This window comes from Siphateles boraxobius, unplaced genomic scaffold, assembly GCF_051911475.1.
Source record: "Siphateles boraxobius isolate OS27281-9 unplaced genomic scaffold, OSU_SipBor_1 50, whole genome shotgun sequence".
Lineage (NCBI taxonomy): Eukaryota > Metazoa > Chordata > Actinopteri > Cypriniformes > Leuciscidae > Siphateles > Siphateles boraxobius.
Genome location: NW_027509142.1, coordinates 1059110 through 1085286, shown reverse-complemented (window position 1 = coordinate 1085286; position 26177 = coordinate 1059110). Strand labels below are relative to the sequence as shown.

The following is a 26177-nucleotide window of genomic DNA, read 5'->3' as shown; positions in this document are numbered from 1 at the left end:
CCAATGATCCTCTCCGCAGTCCGGACTGTCCGTTGTAGTCTCCTGATGTCTGATTTGGTAGCTGAACCAAACCAGACAGTGATGGATGTGCATAAGACAGACTCAATGACGGCTGAGTAGAACTGAATCAGCAGCTCCTGTGGCAAGTTGAACTTCCTCAGCTGGCGAAGGAAGTACAGTCTCTGCTGGGCTTTTTTTACAATGGAGTCAATGTGATTGTCCCACTTCAGGTCCTGAGAGATGGTAGTGCCCAGGAACCTGAATGACTCCACTGCTTCCACAGTGCTGTTCATGATGGTGAGTGGGGGAGTGCTGAGCTGTTCCTCCTGAAGTCCACGATCATCTCCACTGTTTTGAGCGTGTTCAGCTCAAGGTTGTTGTAACTGCACCAGACAGCCAGCTGTTCAACCTCCAGTCTGTAAGCAGACTCGTCACCGTTCCGGATGAGACCGATGACAGTGGTGTCGTCAGCAAATTTCAGGAGCTTGACAGTGGGGTCTTTAGAAGTGCAGTCATTAGTGTACAGGGAGAAGAGCAGTGGGGAGAGAACGCAACCTTGAGGGGCGCCAGTGCTGGTGGTGAGAGTCCTGGATGTGTGTTTCAGAATCAGAATCAGAATCAGAAAAAGTCTCCCCAGTCTCACTCGCTGCTGCCGGTCCGTCAGGAAGCTGGTGATCCACTGACAGATCGAGGATGGTATGGAGAGCTGGGTCAGTTTGGCTGTGAGAAGATCAGGCATGATGGTATTGAAGGCTGAACTGAAGTCCACCAAGAGGATCCTTGCATAAGTCCCTGGTCTGTCGAGATGTTGCAGGATATAATGCAGTCCCATGTTGACTGCATCATCCACAGACCTGTTTGCTCTGTAAGCAAACTGAAAGGGATCCAGCAAGGGTCCAGTGATGTCCTTCAGGTGGGCCAGCACCAGTCTTTCAAACGACTTCATGACCACAGACGTGAGAGCGACAGGTCTGTAGTCATTAAGTCCAGTGATTTTGTTTTTTTTGGGGACAGGAATGATAGTGGAGCGTTTGAAGCAGCAGGGAACTTCACACTGCTCCAATGATATATTGAAGATCTGTGTGAAGACCGGGGCCAGTTGGTCAGCGCAGGCTTTTAAACAAGCAGATGAGATGCCGTCTGGGCCTGAGGCTTTCCTAGTCTTCTGTTTTTTGAAGACTCGGCTCACGTCCTCCACACAGACCTTAAGCTCAGGTTGGATGGCCGGTGTGTGGTGTGAATGAGGGCTTTTCAAACCTGCAATAAAATGAATTTAAATCGTCAGCCAGGTGTTGATTGTCCACAGATCGGGGGTATGATGACTTGTAGTTAGTGATGTTCCTCAGGCCATTCCAGACTGATGGGTCGTTAGATGAAAACTGGTTTTTCAGTTTTTCAGAGTAGTTCCTTTTAGCAACTCTGATCTCCTATGTCAGTCTGTTTCTGGCCTGGTTATACAAGTTTTTATCCCCACTTCTGTAAGCATCCTCTTTGGCATGACGAAGGTGTTTGAGTTTCCCAGTAAACCATGGTTTATCATTAGTGAATGATAAGAATGTCCTGGTAGGAATGCATGTATCCTCACAGAAACTTATATATGATGTTACAGTTTCTGTGAGCTCATCCAGATCGGTGGTAGCAGCTTCAAAAACAGTCCAATCAGTGCAATCAAAGCAGGCCTGTAGATCCTGCTCTGCTTCATTAGTCCATCTTTTAACAGTCCTTAACACAGGTTTAGCTGATTTCAGTTTCTGCCTGTAGGTCAGAATAAGATGAACCAAACAGTGATCAGAGAGCCCCAAAGCTGCCCGTGAGACTGAGTGATACGCATTCCTTATTGTGGTGTAACAGTGGTCCAGTATATTACTGTCTCTTGTGGGACATGTAACGTGCTGTCTGTATTTTGGTAGTTCACGGGAAAGATTTGCTTTGTTAAAATCCCCAATAATTATTAGAAGAGAGTCCGGGTGCCTTTGTTCCGTTTCAGCTATTTCTTCAGCCAGCTGTTGTAGCGCCGCGCTCACGCACGCGTCTGGAGGGATGTAAAAATTCACGAGAATGAAAGAGGAAAACTCCCGTGGCGAGTAGAAAGGTTTGCAATTAATGAAATGGGTCTCTAAGTTAGGAGAGCATATCTTGTTCAGTGTTGTTATATCTGAACACCAATTTTCGTTAATGTAGAAACACAATCCACCACCTCTCGTTTTCCCCATTAGCTCCGCGATGCGATCCGCTCGGAACAGCTGGAAGCCCGGCAGATGTATTGCATTGTCCGGTATGGCTTCACTCGGCCTGGTTTCAGTGAAGCACAGAGCAGCAGAGTTAGAAAAGTCCTTGTTAATCCTTACCTTGTGAGGAGAAGTAGTTCGTCCATTTTGTTAGGAAGGGATCGGAGGTTCGCAAGATGAATGCTGGGGAGTCCAGTGCGCAGGCCGCGCTCGCGGAGTTTAACCAGCGCGCCTGCACGCTTCCCGCGTTTGCGTCTGACCGCGCGTTTGAACAACACCGCTGCCCCTCCGACGAGAATGTCCAGCAAAACGTCTGAATAATCAAAAACTGTATAGAAGTTTTCTGGTGTGTGTTTCCTAATGTCCAGTAGTTCGTCTTTGGTGAAACTGATAGGAAAATAATGACTAAACACAGGACAAACGAACAAAAACAACACAATAGCTGGAGAGCTCCACACCGAGGCAGCCATCTGCGGCGCCATCTTGGATCAGTCTCATATTAAGACTGTCTTAAGAACTAGATTGACCTACTTGCAGTAAACCAAGGGCTAATCTGTCCAACTTTTCCAAATCAAATTAGACTGGTCTAACTTTTTATGTAACTGACTTAACTGAAAAATTTAGATAGCTAGCTTTTAAGACTACTCTAAGCAGTTTATCCAATTGGCCACAGATCTGGAAACCAGAATATTGTAAAGACTTGGTATAAACTTTGACTTGGGCCAGGAAGCAACCAACTAAAACACCCTAGAAACCCCAAACAACACCCTAGCATTGTAGCGACAATTTTTGAATGGGTTTCTACCTCTAACATTTTCTTCTGATGAAATTTAAGGTTAAGGTTTAACGTTATGTAACATATCACACTTTTCTTCCTCAATAGTGTCATCTACTGCCAGCGGAGGAGGAAACTGGCAGAATAATTTAGCAGTGGGCCTGACTGATGGTGAATTGCCAGATGTTCCCTTGAGCGCTGGGGCTTACAGTCCTTCGTACAGTCGCAGCCCAACACACAACAGGTGAGATAGAAAAGGCAAATCTTTTGAAGGCAAACCTGTTTGAAGCTACTGTGGACAAGCGCCACAAAACAGCTATTTAGTTGTCTTCTTAATGGTCATGAAGAAGGCCATTGAGGGTTGATATGCATACATGTTTATGGATGCTGGAATGTATTGTTTAGCTGCCTGGAAGTTTCTAGTAATTCTGGGACCTTGAATAGCTGGGTAAGGTGTGTTTAATTAATGTTGAAGGTAAACTGTGCAGGACAGTGGTTCTCCCAGACCAGGATCTCTGCCTTACTGTGACTTTTGACTGGTGTTCTGTAGCAGGTTACGTTAATCACAGTGGATGCCAAATTGAATTAGTCAAATTAAAATGAGAATTTGAGACAGTTAATATGTCATAATGGCTTAAGGTCCCAAGTAACGACTAATGTTTACAGTGTGTTATTTTTTTTGTCAAAAAAATAAGCATTTTCAATATATCCTGTCAAATATGGCTTCTACCTTGTATCTACATGTGTCAATATAGTATCAGCATTAAATCATAGTTGTCTTTTTTGTGTATTCGGAAAATATCCTAATGCAATGATAATCGGTTGCAGCCCCTTTTGGGAAATGTGACCACATTTAGCAACCCAACAAGCGCAAAAACATTTTCAAAACCCTTGCCAGTGTTGCACCTTGGTTGCAGTTAGGATTTGTGGCATTGCAATGTTTTATAAACATGCTGGTACCACACCTAAAATAAAACAAATAATGTAATAAAAATAAAAAATGAAAAAGATTTAACAAATAATGCACACAAAACCCTCCCAACGAGATCAAAACAAACAGAGATCAAAAGAGGAAAAGAGATCAAACTAAAAATGCAAACAAAACTACTAATAAAGACAAAATTGTGCATTGTAAATATATTTGGTTTTGGTATTTTGTTGCTGAGAACAAGCAAAATAAAACATTGAAACGTTGTAAAAACACCTAGCAGCCTTCAAGCATCAGTAGCAGAATTTTAGGATGAAAAGAAAATCAGACCTACAATGTTTGTTTAGGCTTTTAAAAATTCCATATGACATTTATGTGAATTATATCATTTCTGTTTACCCCTGTCAGATAGTTAAATCTTTTGTCCATACTTTTACTGGCATATAATCCCTTTTACAATGGTACTTTTTTTGTGATTGCATCAGCCACAATTTTTTTTTTTTATTTTTTTTTTTTTTTGTGATTGCATCAGTCAAATAAACTATATCCTCAGGCTTTTTGGTGTCTATACATGGAACTTTTTGATCTAACTGGATTATTATGACAACCTTTACTTCAAAGCATGAACTGTTGACATGATGAAGAGTTTTAATGTTTGGTTTTTCTTGTGTCTCTTATGACAGGATTCCAGCAGAAAGTGCCACCTCTCACACACCAGAGCCGGCAGAGGTGTTCGGTGCCATGGCCAGCTGTTCCAATGCAGACCATTAAAGAGCACATGAGGACAGGTCAGCTATCAAACTGTCATCTTTCATTGCTGAGATTTTACTTTCTACAATTAGAGACTGACTCTGTTAACCCTTTTCCACCGACACGGTTCTGGTGTGCGGATCTGCCTGTGTCCGTTCTCGAACCGCTTTGCTCATTTCCGATGCTGAAAAGGTGCATTGCTCGTTGAGCAATGTAGTAACGTCCCAGACAGCAACATAGTGTCGGTTCCACACTATACAGCTGGTACATGTGGAACGTGCACCAAATGTGGGCCGGATCTGGGCCAACACTATTAGGGGTGGGTTTTTGCAAAATGTGACACTATTGCGATATTTGGGCCATGATTCAATATTATTGCGATTCTTAACATATTGCGATACAGCAAGTATTGCGATTCGATTCTGCGATATATTGCGATTCATGTCCCCCATATTAATCAAAGGCATTACAAAAAATAAGACTGCTCAACTCACTTCAAATGTCACATTTAATTCTGTAAACATTATCTTCTACACATTAACTGAAGTGCAAAAACTTAGGAGGGTAGTGCAAAAACGAGAAAACTTGTTCTTGAACATTCAGGACACAGGACCATATTACAGGACAGGACAGGACGTAATTATTCTATGAATAGGAGACCTCTCACATGAATGGTGAGCTCCCAGCACATAACTTAAAATTATTTAAATAAAATAGAGTAACATAAACCTGAGAATAAACATAAAACCGAAATTTACCCACACTTTCGATTTGAAAGAAGACGGAGCGTCGTGTACAACCAGGTGTAATAGTGAAGCCATTTTCATTTGAATTTGCTGTTGAATGCACGACAACAAAGCACCGCAACAAGCGCCACCTTGTGGATGTAATACACAAATGTAAATGAACAGAGAAAACCAATGGAGAAAACCCGCAAGTAAATCACATAATTTTATAATTAAATATTGCAATACTTTTGCGCTACTGTATCGATATAATTGCGTCCGCAAAATATCGCAATACTGAACAGAATCGATTTTTTCCAACACCACTAAACACTATGTTGTTGTCTGGGGTTGCACTTAGGCCCTAAAATTAACACTCATCACCGCATGAATTGCGAGTAAAAATCTGCTTTGGCAAGTATATGAAAATGAGTTCTTCTACTTTTTTTAGAATTCTAATGATGCAATGTTGAGTAAACATGAACAAACGTGAACGACGCTCGGGACAGTTGACGGGCCAGTGCTGCATCGTCACGAAAGTTTGAGCCTTGTAAATTTAAATATTTAAGTGCAAGAAGACACGAAAGGGAGCTCATTTCAGTTTGTTCAATTTGTTTTCTGTGCCCAAACATCCGAAGTGTGCACCCTGCTCGCAAATACTAAATTGAGCTCTCTTTCATGTATTCTTGCACTTGAATGGACAAATTCACACACAAAAAAAATAAATAAATAATGCACATCTCGACAAGAATCCTAGTAAATATAGTCGGTTATGGCTTCAGTGAATGTAAACAATAGAGAAAGATGTCTACCAGTATCAGTGTATTGGATCTGTGCATTCGCTCTTAAAGCATTTTTAATGTTAATCAAAAATTTTAGCTGTGGCATCGCAATTGGAATAGAGAATTGAGAATTTTCACTGGTATCAAATTTTGGTGTCAAATTTTCTCAAGTCATCACCATTGGCAGGTGTGGTAAAAAGTTAGTTTAAGGCCGTGGATGCACTGCATTGCTCTTTATATCTAAATATATAAAACTAGGCACCCAAGAGATCGAATGGAATCATAGACTGTAAAAAAAGACGGATGACGTCCCTTCACTCTCTTCCATTGGTAAAAACTAAAGCCGCCAAAGTCCTAATATGGCACTTCTGCGCAGTAGTGAATGTGGGACCCGAGTCTGCACAGTAGTGAGCTGGAAGTAAAGCCGCGATATCAAGGTCCCGCCCTTGTACCGTTAGTACAGTTTACTGCAGAACAACTCATTATCTCCTCCCGAAAATCCCCCAAAAAGTCTGTTGGTGCCTCAGTGACTACTTCGTTTAGAGAAGCTGTCAATCATGACGTCACATTCCTGTTTTTATAGCATGTTATATAAGTAACTAACTAAGACCAAACTTATTTTAAAAAACTAACACTTAAATTTACATTAGTGTAAAAAAAACTACCTAAAATAATGTATATATTATGTCTATGGGCATGCCTGGATTGAATTCATCTCTGGAAAGGACAGATGACGAGACTACCAGCAGTTTATGTGAGCTGTTCGGTTCGCTAGAATCACTCCACAGCAAGTGCCCCCTCCGTTACCCGTTTTCGTTCGTTTGTTTTGTTCAACTTATATGCCAGATATCCAGAAATTATTAGCCATATTTCCACTGTCTGGCCATGTGCGAGTGAGGGCTATAATCAGTCCAAAGTAGTGACTTGAGTGCTTGAAAACAAAATCCAATACACTACAGTGTGCGCGCACGCGCCGAACGCGTCTTTCCGCGCTCATGGAGTAGTTTGAAAGGCTATAAGACGGAGCGGAGCACAGAAAATGAAGTATCCCCGGGCCTTAATATCCTCCGACTGAGAGCTTCGAGTCCATAATCAAACGGCGCAAACTGATATTTATCTTTATTTCACATAGAATAACACGCGTGTTGATCAGCATCTGCTCCATTTCGATCGGCTACTTTAAACAGCTTAAATTAGGCTTTTAGTCCAAAAGAGCGCACATTTAGAAAAATCTTGATAAAATCTCATATTTTCATGTCTCATTGCTTCACAGATAATGATCATTTCTATTAATTTTCCACTAAATGATGTGCTCTGGAGAGTTGTGAGTGCTCTATCCACTGCCATCACAATATAGGAATAGCCATACATCTCATCAAAATGATAAAATATTTTTTTTTTTAAAAACATTTAGGCCTAACGAGTTCCCATTTTATATATTTAGCCTATAACACGAGCCTATGATATGCGAGTTATCACACCAGCAAGAGTGCTGTTTTTCCGAACATCTGCACAATCGCAAATGTGACATTTATACAACAGTTCAACAAAGTTACTGAGTAACTTTTATTGATAGGCTATTCTGTTTTTGCTCTGTCAAAGAAAACATAACAGACAGCAAAACCGCTGCTCCTCCGAGCAACACGTGTTTTGTTCCTCAAAATATCTGCATTTTTGACAAAATCAGACGAGTGATGATTCAATTAGGCTACCCATTCATAAATACAGTCGTTTTCTAGGTTAAACGAATTAGGATTTTTGAACGAATTGATTGAAAAAAGGATTCAACTCCCTCATTAAGATGGAGACTTGCCGCCACCTACTGGTGGTGTTAGTTTCATAGTTATAAAGTTTGTTTATTTCAATCATTTCATCTTCTACATACATTTTTTACATTTAAAACATTAATCTCACCATAATTTATTTAATTATAATTTGCTGTGTAAATCCATACATGCCATGTCTAAACAGCCTATGTGTCAATTCAAAAATGGATTTTATTGATAGGCCTTTACCGACTTCCTTTTATTTGGCCATAATAGCCATACACCGTGTCTTTCTATTCTGATTGAGTTTGTTGACTAAATTTAAGAATCTGACATAGCTATGACAATGAATTTAAAAATACTGTTTTCTCTTGGCTTTATTATGAGTTTTGATCCTATCTCAACTGAGAGAGCACATCCTGCATTATATAATATTATAATGACTATTTAATATTAGCCTACCACTAAACTTTAACTATAGGCATGTTGCATATGAATTGTTCTAGGAACCCTCAAAGCATATTAATTTGTGTAATTTGTGCTTCTCCATAATGATGTTTGTAGCGTAAGTAGGGCCCAAACATAAACTCAAGCCCTAAGTCCTGCACAAACACCAGGACGGTTTGATTTTATAGTGGTAATAGTCACGTAAACAACACATAGCAGCTGCATTACGTCACCACTTATTCCTGAAGTCTGTGGAAACACATGTTCGGTTCGCAACAGGCTCCAGTTCGCCTGGCCAATAACAGGCTCCGGCTCCAGAACGCGAAGCATTCTGGTGGAAAAGGGGCATGACAGTACTGTGATTTAAAGATTTATATACAGATTTTATAAGAGGACCTCACCCAGACAGCACCATAGTGTCGGCCCAGATCAACAGGTAGCAGATGTGGGCCGGATCTGGGCCGACCCTGTTGCTGTCTGGGAAACGTCTAGGACCGGAACTATACAATTATGAAATGTATTTTTGGAATTCACTGATTGGCTATTGGGTTAGCTCATTTCACATGTCAATCTCACCACACAGAGCACACGCTGATACCGCAGCAACACGACTGCTGTATTTCCCAACGTCTGGTGGACCAAAAGACATATTGGCACAGAAAGTAGAAAGGAACCAGAAGCACCTTACCGACAGATGTGGACAACATGGACCTATTTCTCTCGTGCCTTGGAATGAGATGTCTTTCAGTTCCAGAGTGACAGGAGAAGCGCTGTGGTCATGCTAGTAGACGTCTAGCTGAACAAATGACTCATAAAAAGCCCAAAACTGTCAGAGCATCAGTGTTTATTTGAGTTAGAACTGCGGCGAGCACAGAGATAATGAAGCCAACCAAATAGGAAGTGCACACATATAGTGAATGTCATTTCATATTGGAGTTTCTAAGAAGGTGAAGAAACTAGCCATATCACATGACCTTTTTTTACGTTGGCATACACAGACCAGTTGAAAGATTTAAACTGCAAAACAATGTGATAACAAAATAATGTAAATATTATTATGAATGAGTGGCTGTTTTTAAATTGCTTTTCATTTTTAATTTATTGAGTTGTCCATGCTTGTAGAAGTGCATAATATGTGAGACCAGCGAGTCGTTGATACTGTATATATTTTGACCTGCACAAATTCTGTTAGAACAGCACTTGATTGAATTGAAGCTTGGCAAGACTGCCGGAACAAGACCCTGCAAAACCTAGACTTTGTTTGTTCTGCTTTAAGATTAAAACAAAAGTTTTCTGTTTTACAGAACACTAAGAATGCTGTCAAAGTTCTGAACGGAATGTTCTGGTCTAACACAAGCTCATGTGAAGCATGCTGTCGATTACCACACAGAATCATTCGCTCGTTCCTCAGTGCTCTGTGCGAACAAACTTAACTCTTTCCTCGCCAGCGTTAAAAAAAAAAAAAGTTGCCAGCCACCAACAGCATTTTTGATCATTTTCACAAAAGTTTCATGACCCCCAAGAATATTTTGTTCTATGAATATCTGACCATGCAATCTATCAAAATAAAGAACAGAGGCTCTGCTTTTAAACAACAACAACAAACCCCGTTTTATTCTAGCTTCTTTTTGAATCAACGCTTGAATGCAGGTATGTTTCATAAAATAGCAACATTTTGAGCAATAATCTGAGAAAATCGTGTTTTTGTCAAAGACTACATATGTATCAGATTCAGAACGATGATCAAAATATAGATGGAGTAAAACGAGTCCATCAAGCTTCACGGTCCTATAGAAGTCCTTTCATTCAGTAACATTGGGCAGTTTTGATTTATATGCCGTTTAATGTTGAGGATCGCGCTATTTTATATGCACCTGCTTACATATGCTAATGCTTGTTTCTGCTTTTTCGCCTGGTTTGATCAGGAGATTCAGTACTCTTTCAGTAGATACAGCTGCAGACCAAAATGGGGCGTGACCTCCAAAAGTGGGCAGAGCCTCAAAAGGGGGCGGGGTCTCCCCAAACATAGACTTGCGCCATTAGCTCTGGCTTCAGCTAATTGTCATTGACTTACATTTCAAAATGTATTTCTTTAAATGGAACCGTTTCTAGTTGATCTAAAATAGAACGTTATTTTTACGCTTGAGAACGTTTGATTTTATTGCTTTGTTCTTAGCAACAGGGTTATGTTGGAAATCAGCAGTGTGATTGACATGACCAATTAAATCTTTAGAATCAGCTGCGGGGCGGAGTTTGCACAGAACTAGGTCACACATGTCATGTCTGTCTGTCAATAGGAGGAAGCCACACCCTATTTTGGCGGGGAAAGAGTTAAATGTAGTACAATAATGCACTTACAAAGGACGTTTAGGCAAACATTACAGAGGAAATGTGAAGCGTGTACTTAAAGCACTTATATTATTAGTTCTTCCTTACGAAAATGTGTTAAATTAGCTGTAAGGTTGTAATAAAATGAAATAAACTTTCATTTACTAGATGAAAAACTAAACGAAAAGAAAATTTGCAAGGTTGCCTAGACAACTAACGAAAATAAGTTTGTTAGAGCACTAAAATTGGAAATAAGGAAAAGGAAAAGGAAAAAAAAAATATTTAAACCTATATAGTAATATGTAATAATATTAATAAAAAATAAAGCACATAACTAAAAACACATAAAAAAAGAACAATGGTTAGGAGTTGAATATAAATTCTCAGATAAGTGATTTTCCCCCCAATCTTGTAAAAGTTTTGTGGCAATACCTTCAAATTTTGAAATACTTTTGTGTATTTTTATTTTCAACCTAGGGCAGTCCTGCATACACCAACTGTAAGTGCATTACTGTATTATTTGTATTAATTGTTTTACTGTGGGATGAGACCGTTTTTAGATGTCACAGGTCAAGCTTATTTACACCACAGAGAAAAAAAAAGACAATTGCAACTTTTTTTCAGAATTGCAGGGTATAAACTCACAATTTTGACTTTTTTTGACTTGGTCTCAAAATTCTGACTGTATGACTCTAAATTGGAAGTTTATATCACAAAAATCTGAGAATAGTAGTCAGAATTGCAAGAAAAAAGTACGAATTGTGAGATAAAAAGGCACAATTATCCTTTTTATTTGTTTGCACTGATCCTGAAACGTTCCTTAAGGAAACGCCCAGCATTTACCATGCTGGAATACACACACCTCCTGCTTTGAATGTGTCCATCTGATGTACAGATTGTAACTTCCTGTATTGTCTGTATTTGTGGATTAGAAGCATGTGATGTACAAGCACACGTTTTAGAAAGTTTTTGGTGTTTTTTTAAACTCTATGGTTTGAATGTGATCAATGACCTTTGACCCAGCACACCTTTCATCGGAAACATTGTCTATTCATTCCTTGAATTAGTCTGTCATTTTCCAACAGGATGTGAATAAAAAAAAAAGAAAAGAAATTAAAATTGAGGTGTGTGATCAATTATGGCTTTTCACATTGCGATGTCACGCATGACGTCCTCAGGCTGTTGTTGTTGGCAACTCATCGTTTCCCAAAGAAAAGAGCTTCCACGATCGTGTGTTTTGTGCCGTTTGTGTTGCACACCCAGCGAGGACAGGGAGGAACCTGAATGAACGTGTATTTCCAACCGGCCTTTGCTTGGCTTCCAAGAATGCTTAAACTGGAATGAAGAAGAAAATGGTCCTTGGATTAAGCGAAACTACAAGACTTCACTTGTTAATACCGTATGCTGCCATGCCGACCATATATTTGTATGTTGCAGGTTCATATTCTGCATGATTGGTAATATAATTATCTTAACAGTCTTTTTGGTTCAGCAGTCTTGCCCTAACAAGATGTTTCCCGTGTTCGCTCTTGAACACTTGGTCTGTGTTGTGGGACAAGGCCCAACTTATGCAGTAAATGCTTCCCGTGCAGCGCAGAGTATTACAACTAATCACAGCCTTACCACAAACATCCAAGACATGCAGCGCAATGGAAATGCACTGGAATGCCAAGATTGATTCCAAATAAGTGTTTTATGTTCACCAAGGTATGTGATCAAAAGCAATAACTATATATTTATTCCTGTGATCAAAGCTGAATTTTCAGCATCATTCAGTGTCACGTGATACTTCAGAAATCATTAGAATATGATGATTTGATGCTTAAGAAACATTTATTATCATTCTCAATGTTGATGACAGTTGTGTTGAATCCGTGACATTTTTTTTAAGGATTCTCTGATGAATAGAAAGTTCAAAAAACATTTATTTGAAACATTAATCTTATGTAACGATATAAACGTCTTTACTCTCACTTTTGATCAATTTATTGTATATTTGCTGAATAAAAGGATTCATTTCTTTCAAATAAAAAATAAAACTGACCCCAAACTGATGTCACACAGGAAGCTGTATTGTGCAAACGCTCTTTCAGTACATAGTGGGTTGTGGTGGACAAATTCACTCATTGCAAACATCACTGAATCTCAAGTAGAAGTGTCTCACAAAGTCAGATTTCACAGCATAATAAAAGAAAAAAGAAAAAGCTTTTTGTCCTCAAATTACAGTGAAAAAGAAGATTTCCCCCCCACAGACTGAATGCAGAACTGGAATGAAAATGTCACAATCCAATATAAGAAAATCTTAATGGTCTTAAAAATACGCTCTATTTTCTTTTTGTATAATTAAATACAATTTATTAAATTAAGAGATTTTCTTTCTGATTTGGGTTTGTGATGAAATGAGAACCAGATGTGTTTTTGACAGGTTTTGTGAGATTCTCTTACTGCATTGAGGCGTCAATAGAAGAAAAAAACTTTCAAAACATGTCACATTATCGTCATTCTATATTCACATAAAATAATTCTCATTAGGAACCATTTTCTAAATCATAACTATCAAACACAATAGGCTTTCAGCCTTTTACCTTTAAGCAAAATTTACATGATTTTGTATCTATGAACATAAAAAAAAAACATAACGGCACTTAGTGCTGATAAGGACATGTACTCTCAAACTCACTCTGACCACCATCAATTCACATTTGAAAAACTGTATATCAGCTTATATAATCTTATACAGTTTAGAAATCATATATGATATATACTGCAAATTAGGTACGTAAACCATTATAATCTGCTATGCCTTTTCTTGAAGAGAATCACTAAAGAAGAATCTACAGTGCAAGTCTTCACAGACGCCCGCTTGTCTGTCATTTCTGCATAGACTTTCATGTCGTGCGAGACATGCGAAATGCATAGCACACTTACTGGCAAATCAGCAAAGCTTCTCTTACGGCCACTGGCTGTTGCTCAAAGGGACAAAAAGATGCATTCAAAGTCAGAAGATACTCAAGAAATAGTTTCTGAATTATCCCAGTTTTCCATCCTGACATCATTTTTTCAGCTCCCCAGAATTTCAACATTTTTGCCACCTACAAATTTTCACAAATTGCTTTCTGGGAAGCTGACGATGGGCTAAAGTACAAGAATGTGACACAGTTGGACTGTATTTACAGTAACAATGTGCTGTATAGTCTTTTTTCTCAGGGTCCTGAGGGTTTCTCCTGTATCAACCTGAATCCTATAGATAAAGAAAATGTATATACATGAACCTGCACATTTCCACATCATTCTAATTGTGATGGTCTCTTAGCTGCATTGTATCTCTGTACACAAACACTGTGCACATGTTCCGCATCACAAGATTAAAAACTGCTCACGAGGCGTTTCATTAAGCACAGAAGAAAGTCCATTACTCCAATGGGAGGTTGCGAATGAAAAAGCCTTTTTCCGACCGCCCAGGAAGCATCTGAGATCCAACGCCACTGCTGACCATGTGCAAGAGCAAAACATTAGACATTATATTAGCAAACACCATGATATTACCATAGTACACCCCAAAATAACATGTTATTACCATAGTACAATGTCTTTAAAACTTCACTTGTTCCACTTACTTAGGGCTGATTCTCCTCTTTTTTGCATCAGGTTGTTGTGGGACGGCCCCCTTTTCCCTCCTTTCTGCTGCCCGGTCCCTGTATTTCAGCTGAAACGAAGAGCGCCACCCAGAGGTCAATACTTTCAGAAGTGTCAAATCAATGAATCATAGAAGGGGAAAAAAACAGTTATGGGGGAAATTGGTTGTTTGGGAATGATAATTCCACTCTGAGGGTCCTATCAGAGGAGTTTGGAGATGTGATCATGTGTTTACCTCTGTTTCGGATCGCTCGTGTGCCTCTGGCTGGCCCGGTCGGGCTCTCCTCTGCTCTAGGTTTTGCTGCACATGGAGGAATAAAGACAATGACATGAATAGAATGTATTATTATGTTAATTCATATGGTTGGTTGTTGCAGTCTGGATATTTTTGCTCGCAAGAATCCAAATTCAAAGAAAATTAGACAAAAATTAATAAAGTAAAAAATACTGAGTGCGGAAAATGATTTGGTACAAGTATTTCGTTGCACAGCTGGTCCAGTTATTGCTGGTGTTATTTTAGTATTATGGTATTTATTAATATTTTTATTAGTGCTGTTTTCCTGAATACCATCAGGATTGAAAATGTGAACGTGTTTCATTACTGAACGATTCAGAGTTTGGAACGAATCGGTTGAGTCAAAGATTCAATGACCCATTCATAAACAACTGCCTCATTCTTGAATGAATCGGCCGTATGTACGAATCGTTCGAATGAAAGACTCACCTATTTAGACGGTCACTTGCCGCCACCTACTGGTGGTTTAGTTTCATGTTTAAAAGTATAATTTTTAAATACACTTTTTTAGTTAACAGTAATAGCACTGGTTATTGCTAATATTCCTTTCAAAATCTAAATATATGGGGATGAAAAATGGTTACAAATGAGAACAGCATGATCCTGGCATTCAGCACGGCTCATACGTTGGCAGATCTGCAGCCGTCACTCACTCTGTGAAGCTCAGAGAGTTGCTGATGTCTGATCAAAGCCTCTTTACTGGGGAACTGTCTCCTGCACAGCAGACAGGCCAGCTTAGACCAGTCCGTCAGTCTCTCCTCTCGCTCTCCGGCCTCCTCCTCACTGTCCGTCTCTGCGCTGTAGCCGGACACCAGACCCGGAGGAGGACTCAGCTGAGAGACCAGCACAAACAATCACAGACTTTTAAGAATAATACACTAAATACCAAATCTAACTATAATAGAATCCAAACTAAAAATTCCAAAAAGTAATGTAAAAAAACAAAACAACAAAAACACTAATCAAAATGCTAAATAATATAAGAAACAAACACCATAATGTAAAGGGCTCGATATACTCAAAGCGAAATCGAAGGAGGAACTGGTAGAATGAAATTTGTTTGGACTGGAGTTGCAATAAAAGTTTGCTGTGCCTGCTAAACACCTTCGAGCTATCACTGAACCATGGTGATGATGCTCTGGTGTAAATCTTCCCCAGTTCATTTCTTCTGTTCAGTCTGTCGATTTAAAGGAGAACTCCGGTCAATTTTAACATTGAGCTCATTTTTTTGTAAATTTGGAGTGCTGTCAGTACAGAGAACAGCGGCAAAAATCGCTGTTGCCTACACCGTGTTATCCTCTTTTTAAGATTTGCACCCTGTTGACTTAAATGGGGCAAGCTTTAAACTGTCTTTTAGCCTCTTAACATCCTTGATGTGTCATTACAAGTGCAAGTACAAGTTCAGCCAGCTGTTACTTCCTGTTTTCGTCAAAGTCCACAGTAGTCGATTGTTGAGTGCGCGCGCGTGATCATTGGTAAATTACCATTGCTTAGTTACCAATGATCGCGCGCGCACTCGACAATCGACTACTGTGGACTTTGACGAAAACAGGAAGTAACAGCTGGCTGAATTAACATCACTTTTATTCATATCTTTCACTCACATGGCTGTGCTTGTAATGACACATCAAGGATGTTAAGAGGCTAAAAGACAGTTTAAAGCTTGCCCCATTTAAGTCAACAGGGTGCAAATCTTAAAAAGAGGATAACACGGTGTAGGTAACACAGAGTTTTGTCGCTGTTCTCTGTACTGACAGCACTCCAAATTTACAAAAAAATGAGCTCAATGTTAAAATTGATCGGAGTTCTCCTTTAAGACGCGAGTGAAAACATGAACACTGGAGAGATGATTTATCGTAGAAACTGAAGTTGTACTTCTAATTGAAAGTGACACTGACACTGCTTTACATATTTAATACAGTAAATCTGCTGGCTTTTAAACAATATATTGTATAAAGTGCTAAAGTAATAAATCTAACATGACGTGACTTTACTGGAGTGCCGAGCTGGTGCAAACATATCCACATCACAACGATCTGATGCTTTCTTAACTGCAGTTTTCTCATCGCTGTTATTTTTGTTGTGTGTTCATTTCGTTTTTGAGAGGAAAGCGCACAGCACATTCACATATTCATCTAAACGCCACTCTCAGCAGTGAGGACGGAGTCAGATGTACGCTAACAGTATATCGCTGCAAAAGTATTTCAGACTTCTTTTTACCCCTAAGCGAAGAACGGAAAATAAATTTGCCATGAGTATATCGGGGCCGTAGGGTAACAAAACAAAAAATAAACACACTTCTCTTTCTTCTAGCTGTTTGATCTGTTCCATCAGAATCTGAGGTCTCTCCAGCAAAACACCCTGTGTCAAGAAAGATTTCACACCATCAGTCAGACATGATGTGGCATTTTAAAAGCAGGGCATTAGTCAGAGAAAAACCCAACCTTCATCTCCAGGACGGCGTATCCCGCATCCGCGCTGGCAGATTCCCGCCTGTCATCGGGTCTGCCCTGTGCCATCAATCGAGAGTTAGTGCTCAACGAGGAAGACGATCGGCCATTCTCCTTCTGCCTGTTCAGACTTTTGGCCCACCGCTCCATGTCTTTGGCTATCTGAAGAGACATACAGATACATCAGGAAGAGATACTCGATTTCAATGACATGCCATCTCACCAAAACCTCACGCTCTAAATCCCACAGCACACTAGGGCTGGGTATTGACACAAATTTCACAATTCGATTCGATTTCGATTCACAAGCTTGCAATTTGATTCGATTTCGATTCGATTTGATTCAATATTGATTATTTTGGATATCAGGTACAATACATGGCAAATTTTCTCAAGGAAAACAAATCTCTTAACCAATGCTGTAAACTATGGGAGTCAGTTGTATCATTAATATTGTTTTATTAGCCTACTATAGCCTAATATTAAAGGTAAAGATTTACTGATTTGTATACAAACAATTACACTTATTTATTTTTCTAATAATAAAGTTATATGAAATATAAATATTTAAATGGTGGCTGTCATAAAAACTTGCCATATTTATTCAAACATGCATTAAATATTGAAAAACAAAATAATTATAAAATAACATAAAATGCATATGTAATATGGTGCATATATTTAGCAAAATGCTCCTCTCTAGAGTTAATTTGTCTAGCTGACTAATGAGTTCATGGTCACTGGATATGGTTTTTCTGAGGTAAATGTGACGTTACATGACATTGTTTACAAGCTGTTTCACTGACGTCTTTCCTCGGTTGAAACACCGATTGAGCGATTCCATGTGACAACAAGGATTTCGATAAGTTATACTCTATCTTTTAACACACTTTCAGATGCTCATTCATGTTTATTTCACGCTGTAACTGGTAATATTAAGGCGGAAGAGAAGATTATGTGTGCTCGGCGCTGCTGCTTCTCTTGAGCTGCGCCAGAGCGATCTCACGCCACAGCGCCAAAACGGTATTTATGTTTTTGAATTTCGTAAGAAAATGGACGTAATTTGAAATCTGAGACTTTGTTTCATATCAATAGTAACAAAGCACAAAGATTATTGCGTTTATTGGATGGGATGCGCTCTACAATGTTCCATTCATTCATCAACTGAAAACAGGATGACTAATCGATTCTTGGGATTTAAGAATCGATATCGGTTCGTAAAAATGAGAATCGATTAAAATCGAGAAATCAATATTTTTTACCCAGCCCTACAGCACACCCCGTTTTTTTACACTTCCTAGGCCTGTTGTTTCACAGTCGGAGAAGAAAATGATGAGATGAAACAACAACAAACTTGTGGAGATGGCAACAACAACAGACGGCCAGGTTGACAAGCGTTTGTGTGAGGGGACATTTTAGTACAAAGACTTTTATCGTTCATAAGCCCAAAGTATACTTCAGTTTCTGCTGAAACACACAGCTTTTTTGAGACTTAAGATACATCAGTAAACCTGAGCATGCAAAATGATGTATACTTTGGGCTTAAGATACATCAGTAAACCTGAGCATGCAAAATGATTCACAAGCAGCAAGCATTTCTGATTTCTGAACACCTTTCATTTGAAGTCGGCATGAAATGGAAGAAAGAAAAAAAAGAAAGTAGGACGGGACTTGATTTTATCCATGGGGAATTGAGTGCGAGTGACATTTTGATTTCATTGTGACGTTTAACTAGTTTGAGGGTGTACCTGCTGTGCCGTCTTATTCTTGGGCTTGTCCTTCTTGTCCTTGCTGCTGTTGGGAGCCCCTGAAAGGTCAGAGGTCTCTCCCGCAGGGTCTGTGGTGTCATCGGACGATTGTGATGGGGCAGGAACATACGTGTGGCTTTCCCCGTCCCAGTACATGTACTGCTGAGTATGGGGATTATAATAGTACTAGAAGAACATCACAAAACAAACAGAAAACATTTGTAGTATCAGTATGCTTGTATAGTTGCGCAGTAAGCTTGGTCAACACTGACGTCATCAAATAAAGACAAGTGCCTAGAACCTTACACACAATTAAACTCACCTGAATCAGAGTTTGGAAATCAATGGGGGCTTGGGGCAAAAATGACCCCAAACTGAACAAAAAATGCTCATAATAGATAAGGGAGCATTAGATGCCCCTGCACAATTAAACTAAATCCATTACGACTGCTGTGACTAAAGTGAAAATTAATGAAAGTGTTGATTGCGGCATTACATTTAGATCTGCCCGTTGCATCAGATTTATTTTTATGTGTTGTTTTTTGCAGCGAAGTGCATTATAACCAATCCCACACGTATCTGTTGAGCTTATGAATGCCGTGGCCAATCAGAGGCGTTTAGATTAGACACAGCTGAAACACCGTAGTTTTATTACATGCCCAATCCTGAATCTGAAAATTATTTCTGTGATAATATTGGGTAACACTTTAATTAAAAGTCAGTTACATGTACTTACTGTAGTAATAACATATCAGCATAATTACAAGTAACGAATCCAAAAAAAATCCTTAACTCTATAGTAAGTACATGTAGTTAATTAATATTACTCGGTACTGATTTGTGAAATTACACTGTAATAACATCACCTTAAATTAAAGTGTAACCCAATATTGCTGCCCTACCTTGTAAAAAATATCAGTTAAGTTTTATAATTTATATACTTTATATAGGCTATTTACATTATGAAATAGTGTAAATACATTAATGCCACCTTTAAACCGCATTAAACAGTCTTTCAGTGTAAAGATGACTTTTGTTGATGCTGGTACAATTTGATTAAAAACTAGATTTCAAATATTTTAAAATATGTCAACTTTTCACTATTCCTTTTAAGGTGATTAACAATATTTTATTATTTAAAAACAAATACATATTAACAATATTTTATTATTTAAAAACAAATACATATTAAATAATTCTATGACAACGTTATTATGTTCCTCCTTCTCTGTCAATACACGCTTATGCGTAAATGACCAAATACTCCAGGATACTGGTGTACACAGCAGCAAAACACACTTCATGAACTGTGCTCTGCAATCCCCAAGCCTTTTTTAGTACCTGCGAATTTGGGTCATAGTAGAGGCCTGTAAGAGGGTCATAATAATAGCCAGAGTTCTCATCGTAATGGTATGTGGACACGTCAGGATCCGCTGCAGGAAAGAGGAAAGAATTCATTAGGTCAGCTGAAGTAACTACAAATTTTTTTGGGTAAAATAAATATTAAAGTACCCCCTATTATGCTTTTACCTTTCATGTAGTGATAACATAGCTTTTTGTGAATGTAAAAGATTGGCAAAGTTTAAAAGATAAAAGTGCACAATAAATTATTATTATTATTATAATTATTTTTGAGTTATTGGCTCCTAAAAGAAAGAACCAATTCTGAACTGCCGAAATGAGATTCGGTTCTTTCTTACTGCATAAACTAATTAGCATAATGCCAGCCGACGGTCTTTATTGGGTGCCCACAAACAACGTCTACTTTGACCCTAAAACACTGGAGTTGTAGCTGAGGCCTGGAAGAGTTTGGTTCGTGTTGTTGATATGTCAAAAAGACAGAAGAGCCATCTGACCAATCAGAGCAGAGTAGACCGATCACAACAGACTGGGTCATTGACCAATCAGAGCAGATTAGACCAATCACAACAGATTGGGCCATCTGACCAATCAGAGCAGAGTAGCTCTTGTGAAGGAGAGACAGAATATTTTATCAAACCGTTTCAGACACAGTGAGAAAAGATGTGATGCTGCAATGTATATGATATGTGTATGTATATGTATATATTATGAGAAAATAATGTTTTTTTTGTTACTTGAACGCATGTAAACCTGTTGTGGGAGATGAAATTAGGAGCCATTTAAATAACATAATAGGAGAACTTTAATGTTTTGGGCTGTGTGCTTACGGTACTGCAGGCACTCCAGAGCGGTGCCAGGTGTGGCAGGCTGGTTCGGTGTAGCAGGCTGAGGTTTCCCAATGATCTCCACCTGGGCCTTTGCGCGCGCACACACACACACACACACGCGCACACACACACACACACACACACACACACACACACACAGACACAGAGACACACACACACACACACAGACAATTAGTGCTTTTTAGACAATTAGAATTTCGATAGTAACAAAGAAAATCAAATAATGAATAAAAAAACAGAACTCACCTGGTTGGCCTGTGTGAAGGTTGTCGTTGCGATAAGCTGGGTATGGGATGCTGTGAGCGCCAATATGGAGGTAGCACCTGTTTCTCCTATGGTTGAATACACATTAACACTTACTACAATAAAAGACCCACAGGCTGAAAGCAGATGTAACTGAGCTGTAGTTTTACCTGTGGAGGTAGTTCCTCCGCCAGGAGTCCGTAATGAACTGTGGCTAATCATTCCCGCAGTCGCTGGCCCTTTAAAGTGTTGTGCCTCTGCACTGACACCCAGCACAGCCTCTTGTCCAAACACAGCTGCTGCCCCCTGCTGGTGCACACTGAAGTCACCACTCACAGCTGCGCCCGAGAGCTGCGCCGTCTGGAAGCATAACCAGACATTTGGCAGAGGGTTAAAGAAGGAAATCACACCTCAACACTGAATGGAAGACAAATATGCTCTGCAACTGTCAATACATAAATATGTTAACAGTTCATTAGTTATCCAAATAACAAAATAAATCTAAAAACAGTTTGCTAATTAAAGACTTTTTAAATCAATGTATGTGTTCTTTAAGAAAACCCTTGAAAGGGTACTGATGCACCAAAATGTTTGTGTTTTTTTTTATTACCAAAACAGAACGTTTTAATTTAGCTGAAAACTGAAAAGTTTAATAATCAGTTAATTTATCAAATGCATTTATTAACCCAGCACAGTTTTTATATCAACTTGATATAATTATTTTTCTACTCCAATTTGTTGGTGAAATATAAATAATTCAAGACAGATTTATTCAAACATACATTAAATAATGATGAAAACAGGTTAAGTAAAAATATAATGAATATGTGAAATACTGCATACAGTATATTTATCAAAATGATCTTCACTAGAGTAAATTTTCCTAGCTAACTAATAAATGTATGGGCAAGAAATGGTTTTCCTGACATAAATGTATTACATGACTATTTTATCAACATCTTTCTGCAGTTGAAACACTGATTACATTTCTGTAAGTTGTACTGTTTCTTTAAATAAACCTTCTGATGTTCATTCATGCTTAATATTTCCTGTTGCATCACTAATTGTTATTGTGGTGATATTTTAATAAATTGTTTTGATTGGTTGAGACTCATTTAGTTATTTGTGTGACTATTAAATAGTTTGTTTATGACATTAGGTACACATCACAGATTTTTCCCCATTGTCATGAAAGTTTTGAACTAGTAACAGTGACTTTCAAAAATTTCAAAATTGTTACATTTTCATTTTCTGTCCAAAACCTTGACTGAATTGTGGCAACTGTGGTTTAAGTGGAATCATTTATATAAATTCAATCTGCTTTGCAATGTGGCCGCGTTTACTCCTTGGGTGCTCACTTATTATCACTAATTGAGGATACTAGAGTTAATTATTTCCTGCATATGAGTCTTTATGCTGTTAATCAAGCCACTTCACTGTGCTGTGTACCTGTGTGACGGCCCACTGAGCTGCAGCTATAGCTGTACTCGCTACGGTCGCCACACTCACCCGACTCCCATCTGCCAGAAAAACATCACTGAGAGAGAGAGGGAGAACACTCACAAAACTGTATAACATACATGTAAAGCATTACAGTAATAATGTGATCTGTGAACACTCAAATCTGTGGCTCTGCTGCATTTTCCTATTACACAACTATGACATCTGTGCAGTGCTGCAGGATCAGTATTAGAAAAGCATGAACTCGTACCGTTTGGAGCCCTTGGCGAACTCCACAGAGATCAGCTTGCCGTCGATAGAGAGAGGAGGCTGCAGGGACTGGAGGATCTGAAGCAGCTGTGAAGCTTCCTAAAACATGATACAAAACCTGTTTGTGTTAGTTGTGGCCACAATACATACGTGTAAGACTCTCCAACAAAACAAGCAGATGCAATTTGCAAGTAGAGTCGCTGTCTTACCACGATAGTAGTGAGCTGCAGAAAAGCAAACCCTCGGTTGAGCTGTGTCTGTTTGTCTTTGATGAGCCGAACATTTGAAGGGGAGAGAGTAGCAAACGGGGCCAAAGCGGACAAAATGGCCTCTAGTGTAGTATGGGGTCCCAGATTACGCAGGATCAGAGCTGAAGAGATGTGAACACAGATGTAAACACTGTCTTACCCCAAAGTAAAAGTGTTGAACAGGTGTACGACTTACTGTCATTGGCCACCTCGGCAGCCTGGGACGAGGAACTTAAGTTGAGAATTGGAGATGCTGTCTGGTATATGATGGGAAGGGGCAGTAAACCCTGAGCTGAGTCCTTTAACTGCCCCAAAGTTAAACTTTTTGGCACCTGAGGGAGTTTTAGCTCAGCCTCTGTAAAGAAAGAGTCATATGTGCAAGAACTTGCATTAATATATTAATGTTTTTACCATTTGGAGCGTGAGAAAAGGAACTGCAACAAATTAATTTCCATTCACACCTGATTTTGGAACTCCACATTTGAAACACTTTTCTCTTCGTTTGAAGTTCTGCACTCCACACTGCCAATCAAAACACATGTTTGGGTTGACAACTACATTACTAAGAAGTATTTTTTCACTTAAAGGCATAGTTATTCAAAAACGAACATTATGTCATCATTTATACTCGGCTATATGTCGTTCCAAACCCAGATGTCTTTCTGGGTTTATCTTCAAAAATTTGTAAAAGTAATCTATGCGTATTGAGCAGATTAATTCAAGTCTTCTGAAGAGACACAACCACTTTGCTTTTCACATATAAACACAGATCAACGCACATACACAGAGTGCAATTTATATAGAACTATTTATGTGCTCTGAGTCTCCAGAGATTTCTATGCAATTGTTTGGGGATAAAACTGCACCATTATTTGGATGTTTTTTCCACATGGTCTTATTATCATCAATATAATCATAATATTTAAATACATAAACAGTACATTGGGACGTCAACCAGATACTGGCACTGGATTATTTACGTCATAGTATACTGTATGTGTTCTATTCATTTTAAATATGATGGTTATCGCGAATACCAGTATTTTGCAACACCCTTAATTAACATGATAACGATATTTAAAAATTTTTTATATAAGAATTGAATTGAAATGTCTTTAATGTCCCCAAGGGGCAATTTGGTTCACAACAGGTAGCCAACACATACACATTCGCACAAAAACAAATGACAAAATTGATAATGATCATCATCAATACTGGTATATCACGATTCGTAACACCCCTACTTGGATTATATGAGGTGTTGCACTAGATCTTTCATCTTTTGTATAAAGCTTGCTGCTGGTCTCTATTCACTGCCATTATATGGACAAGCACGAGCGGGACATTTTTTAACAATTCTTCTTTTGTGGCCCAAAAAAAAGAAAGAAGGGCCTGCTGTATTAGAACAACACCAGTGTGAGTAAATTATGACATTAATTTCTTATAAAGCGGAACTATCCCTATAATTCAAGAATTAATTCATGCTTATATTACATAATTTAGCATAATTCTTTAATTATTGAAGTAAAGAACATTAAGAAAGTTACCTTATTGCAGAGCCAGTCTTCATTTGCACGGGGCTTTGGGTCGCTGTAGTGCATAGATACTCGCTGTCCCAAAATAGTGAGCACGCTCTGAAAGTGAGACACAGAAGAAGAGAGGGGACAACAGAATAAAAGAGGGTAAATATCATTTTCAGGGTGGAATTGGCACACTTGAGACCTCATCTCAACACAAGAGGGGAGGAGAAGACTGGATAAAAGAGAGAGAGGAAGTCAGATATCACCATCAGCTTGAGAGGACTCAGAAAGACGCGCCGGCCTGAGAGTGAGAGAGCGTGTGCGAACACCCTCTCTGGCCAAAAGCCTCAACCTCCCCCATTCAGGGGAACAAAAAAAGTCACGCTCACTCCTGCCCACCCACATTAAGCCACAAATAAAACATCCAGACAGAAGATCACAAAAGCAAATTCATACAGCGATGACAGGACACATAGAATAAAGACTTGAACGTATTACTGTACCTGAGCCAAAAATAAATCCTTCAATGCTTAAAATAAATGCTGACAACTCCCCTCATTTGAGTTAATGGCATTAAGAAAGCATCTTTAATGTAACTGAATACTTAAAGAAAAACAACAACTATCATACCTGATTTTGAGCACTTTAGAGGCCTGATAATCAAATACAAACAAAAAGACACCATGCTTGTGTACATAGTGCCAACTACTAGTTATGGTACCTTCATACCCACAAATAAAACAGAAATAACATTAACTAGCATTAGCCTTTATAAAATCAAGATCTAGGCTAGTGGGGACCACCCACAGTCCATTCATGAACCATCTGCTACATGCTACATGCACAACTGGCAAGCACTGGATGAAATCACCAATTTCTAATCTGACTGCCTTGCTGCTTGACAAATACCAAAAAACAACATGAAAGAAAGTGTGGTTTACAAGGTATTGGGCTTCTACAGCACATATAATGAACAACAAATAAGTGAATTTGCCCAATTCTGCGAGGCTCGTAGCAATAAATTAGCAGCAAGTACACAGTTAATGTAACTTCTTTAATGTGAAATAATAGGTAGTTTTTACCTCTGTGCAGACAGAAATTGTAGTATAACTCTACATTTGCTTTCGACGCTGAGACATGGTGTTGACACTATGGGAATGCCTCCAATGTGCATAGGTGTCTGAAACACGTGTGAAATCACGCCAATGTTATTGGCCACGGCAGTCATATATAATTTTGTTACATTTATATAGCGCTTTTTCTGGGTACTCAAAGCGCTTTACATGGAAGGGGGAATCTCCTCAACCACAACCAATGTGCAGCATCACCTGGATGATGCGACGTCAGTCATATTGCGCCAGAACGCCCACCACACACCAGCTTACTGG

At 38.9% G+C, this 26177-nt stretch overlaps 2 protein-coding genes across 7 annotated transcripts in view; one reads left to right on the top strand and one right to left on the bottom strand.

Moving 5' to 3' along the window:
- Positions 1–11018, top strand: part of frmd4bb (FERM domain containing 4Bb) — a 72030-nt gene extending 61012 nt beyond the window's left edge. For all 5 annotated transcript variants that reach the window (XM_077204680.1, XM_077204682.1, XM_077204681.1 and 2 more), the window contains 3 exons: positions 3112–3247; positions 4615–4719; positions 8985–11018. In XM_077204680.1, the coding sequence (XP_077060795.1) occupies positions 3112–3247; positions 4615–4702 (224 nt within the window). In that variant the 3' untranslated portion in view covers positions 4703–4719; positions 8985–11018. The remainder of the gene's footprint in view (positions 1–3111; positions 3248–4614; positions 4720–8984) is intronic.
- A 1762-nt stretch (positions 11019–12780) lies between these two features.
- Positions 12781–26177, bottom strand: part of rbm10 (RNA binding motif protein 10) — a 28441-nt gene continuing 15044 nt past the window's right edge. The window contains exons 7-23 of one of the 2 annotated variants that reach the window (XM_077204683.1): positions 24817–24903; positions 23731–23791; positions 23466–23624; positions 23231–23391; positions 23023–23120; positions 22761–22848; positions 21482–21671; positions 21315–21400; positions 21048–21135; positions 20200–20291; positions 18859–19044; positions 17105–17272; positions 16959–17021; positions 15314–15493; positions 14601–14666; positions 14347–14435; positions 12781–14217 (exon numbers count right to left, since the gene is read on the bottom strand). In XM_077204683.1, the coding sequence (XP_077060798.1) occupies positions 14142–14217; positions 14347–14435; positions 14601–14666; positions 15314–15493; positions 16959–17021; positions 17105–17272; positions 18859–19044; positions 20200–20291; positions 21048–21135; positions 21315–21400; positions 21482–21671; positions 22761–22848; positions 23023–23120; positions 23231–23391; positions 23466–23624; positions 23731–23791; positions 24817–24903 (1938 nt within the window). In that variant the 3' untranslated portion in view covers positions 12781–14141. The remainder of the gene's footprint in view (positions 14218–14346; positions 14436–14600; positions 14667–15313; positions 15494–16958; positions 17022–17104; positions 17273–18858; positions 19045–20199; positions 20292–21047; positions 21136–21314; positions 21401–21481; positions 21672–22760; positions 22849–23022; positions 23121–23230; positions 23392–23465; positions 23625–23730; positions 23792–24816; positions 24904–26177) is intronic. The other variant, XM_077204684.1, reaches the window with a different exon arrangement.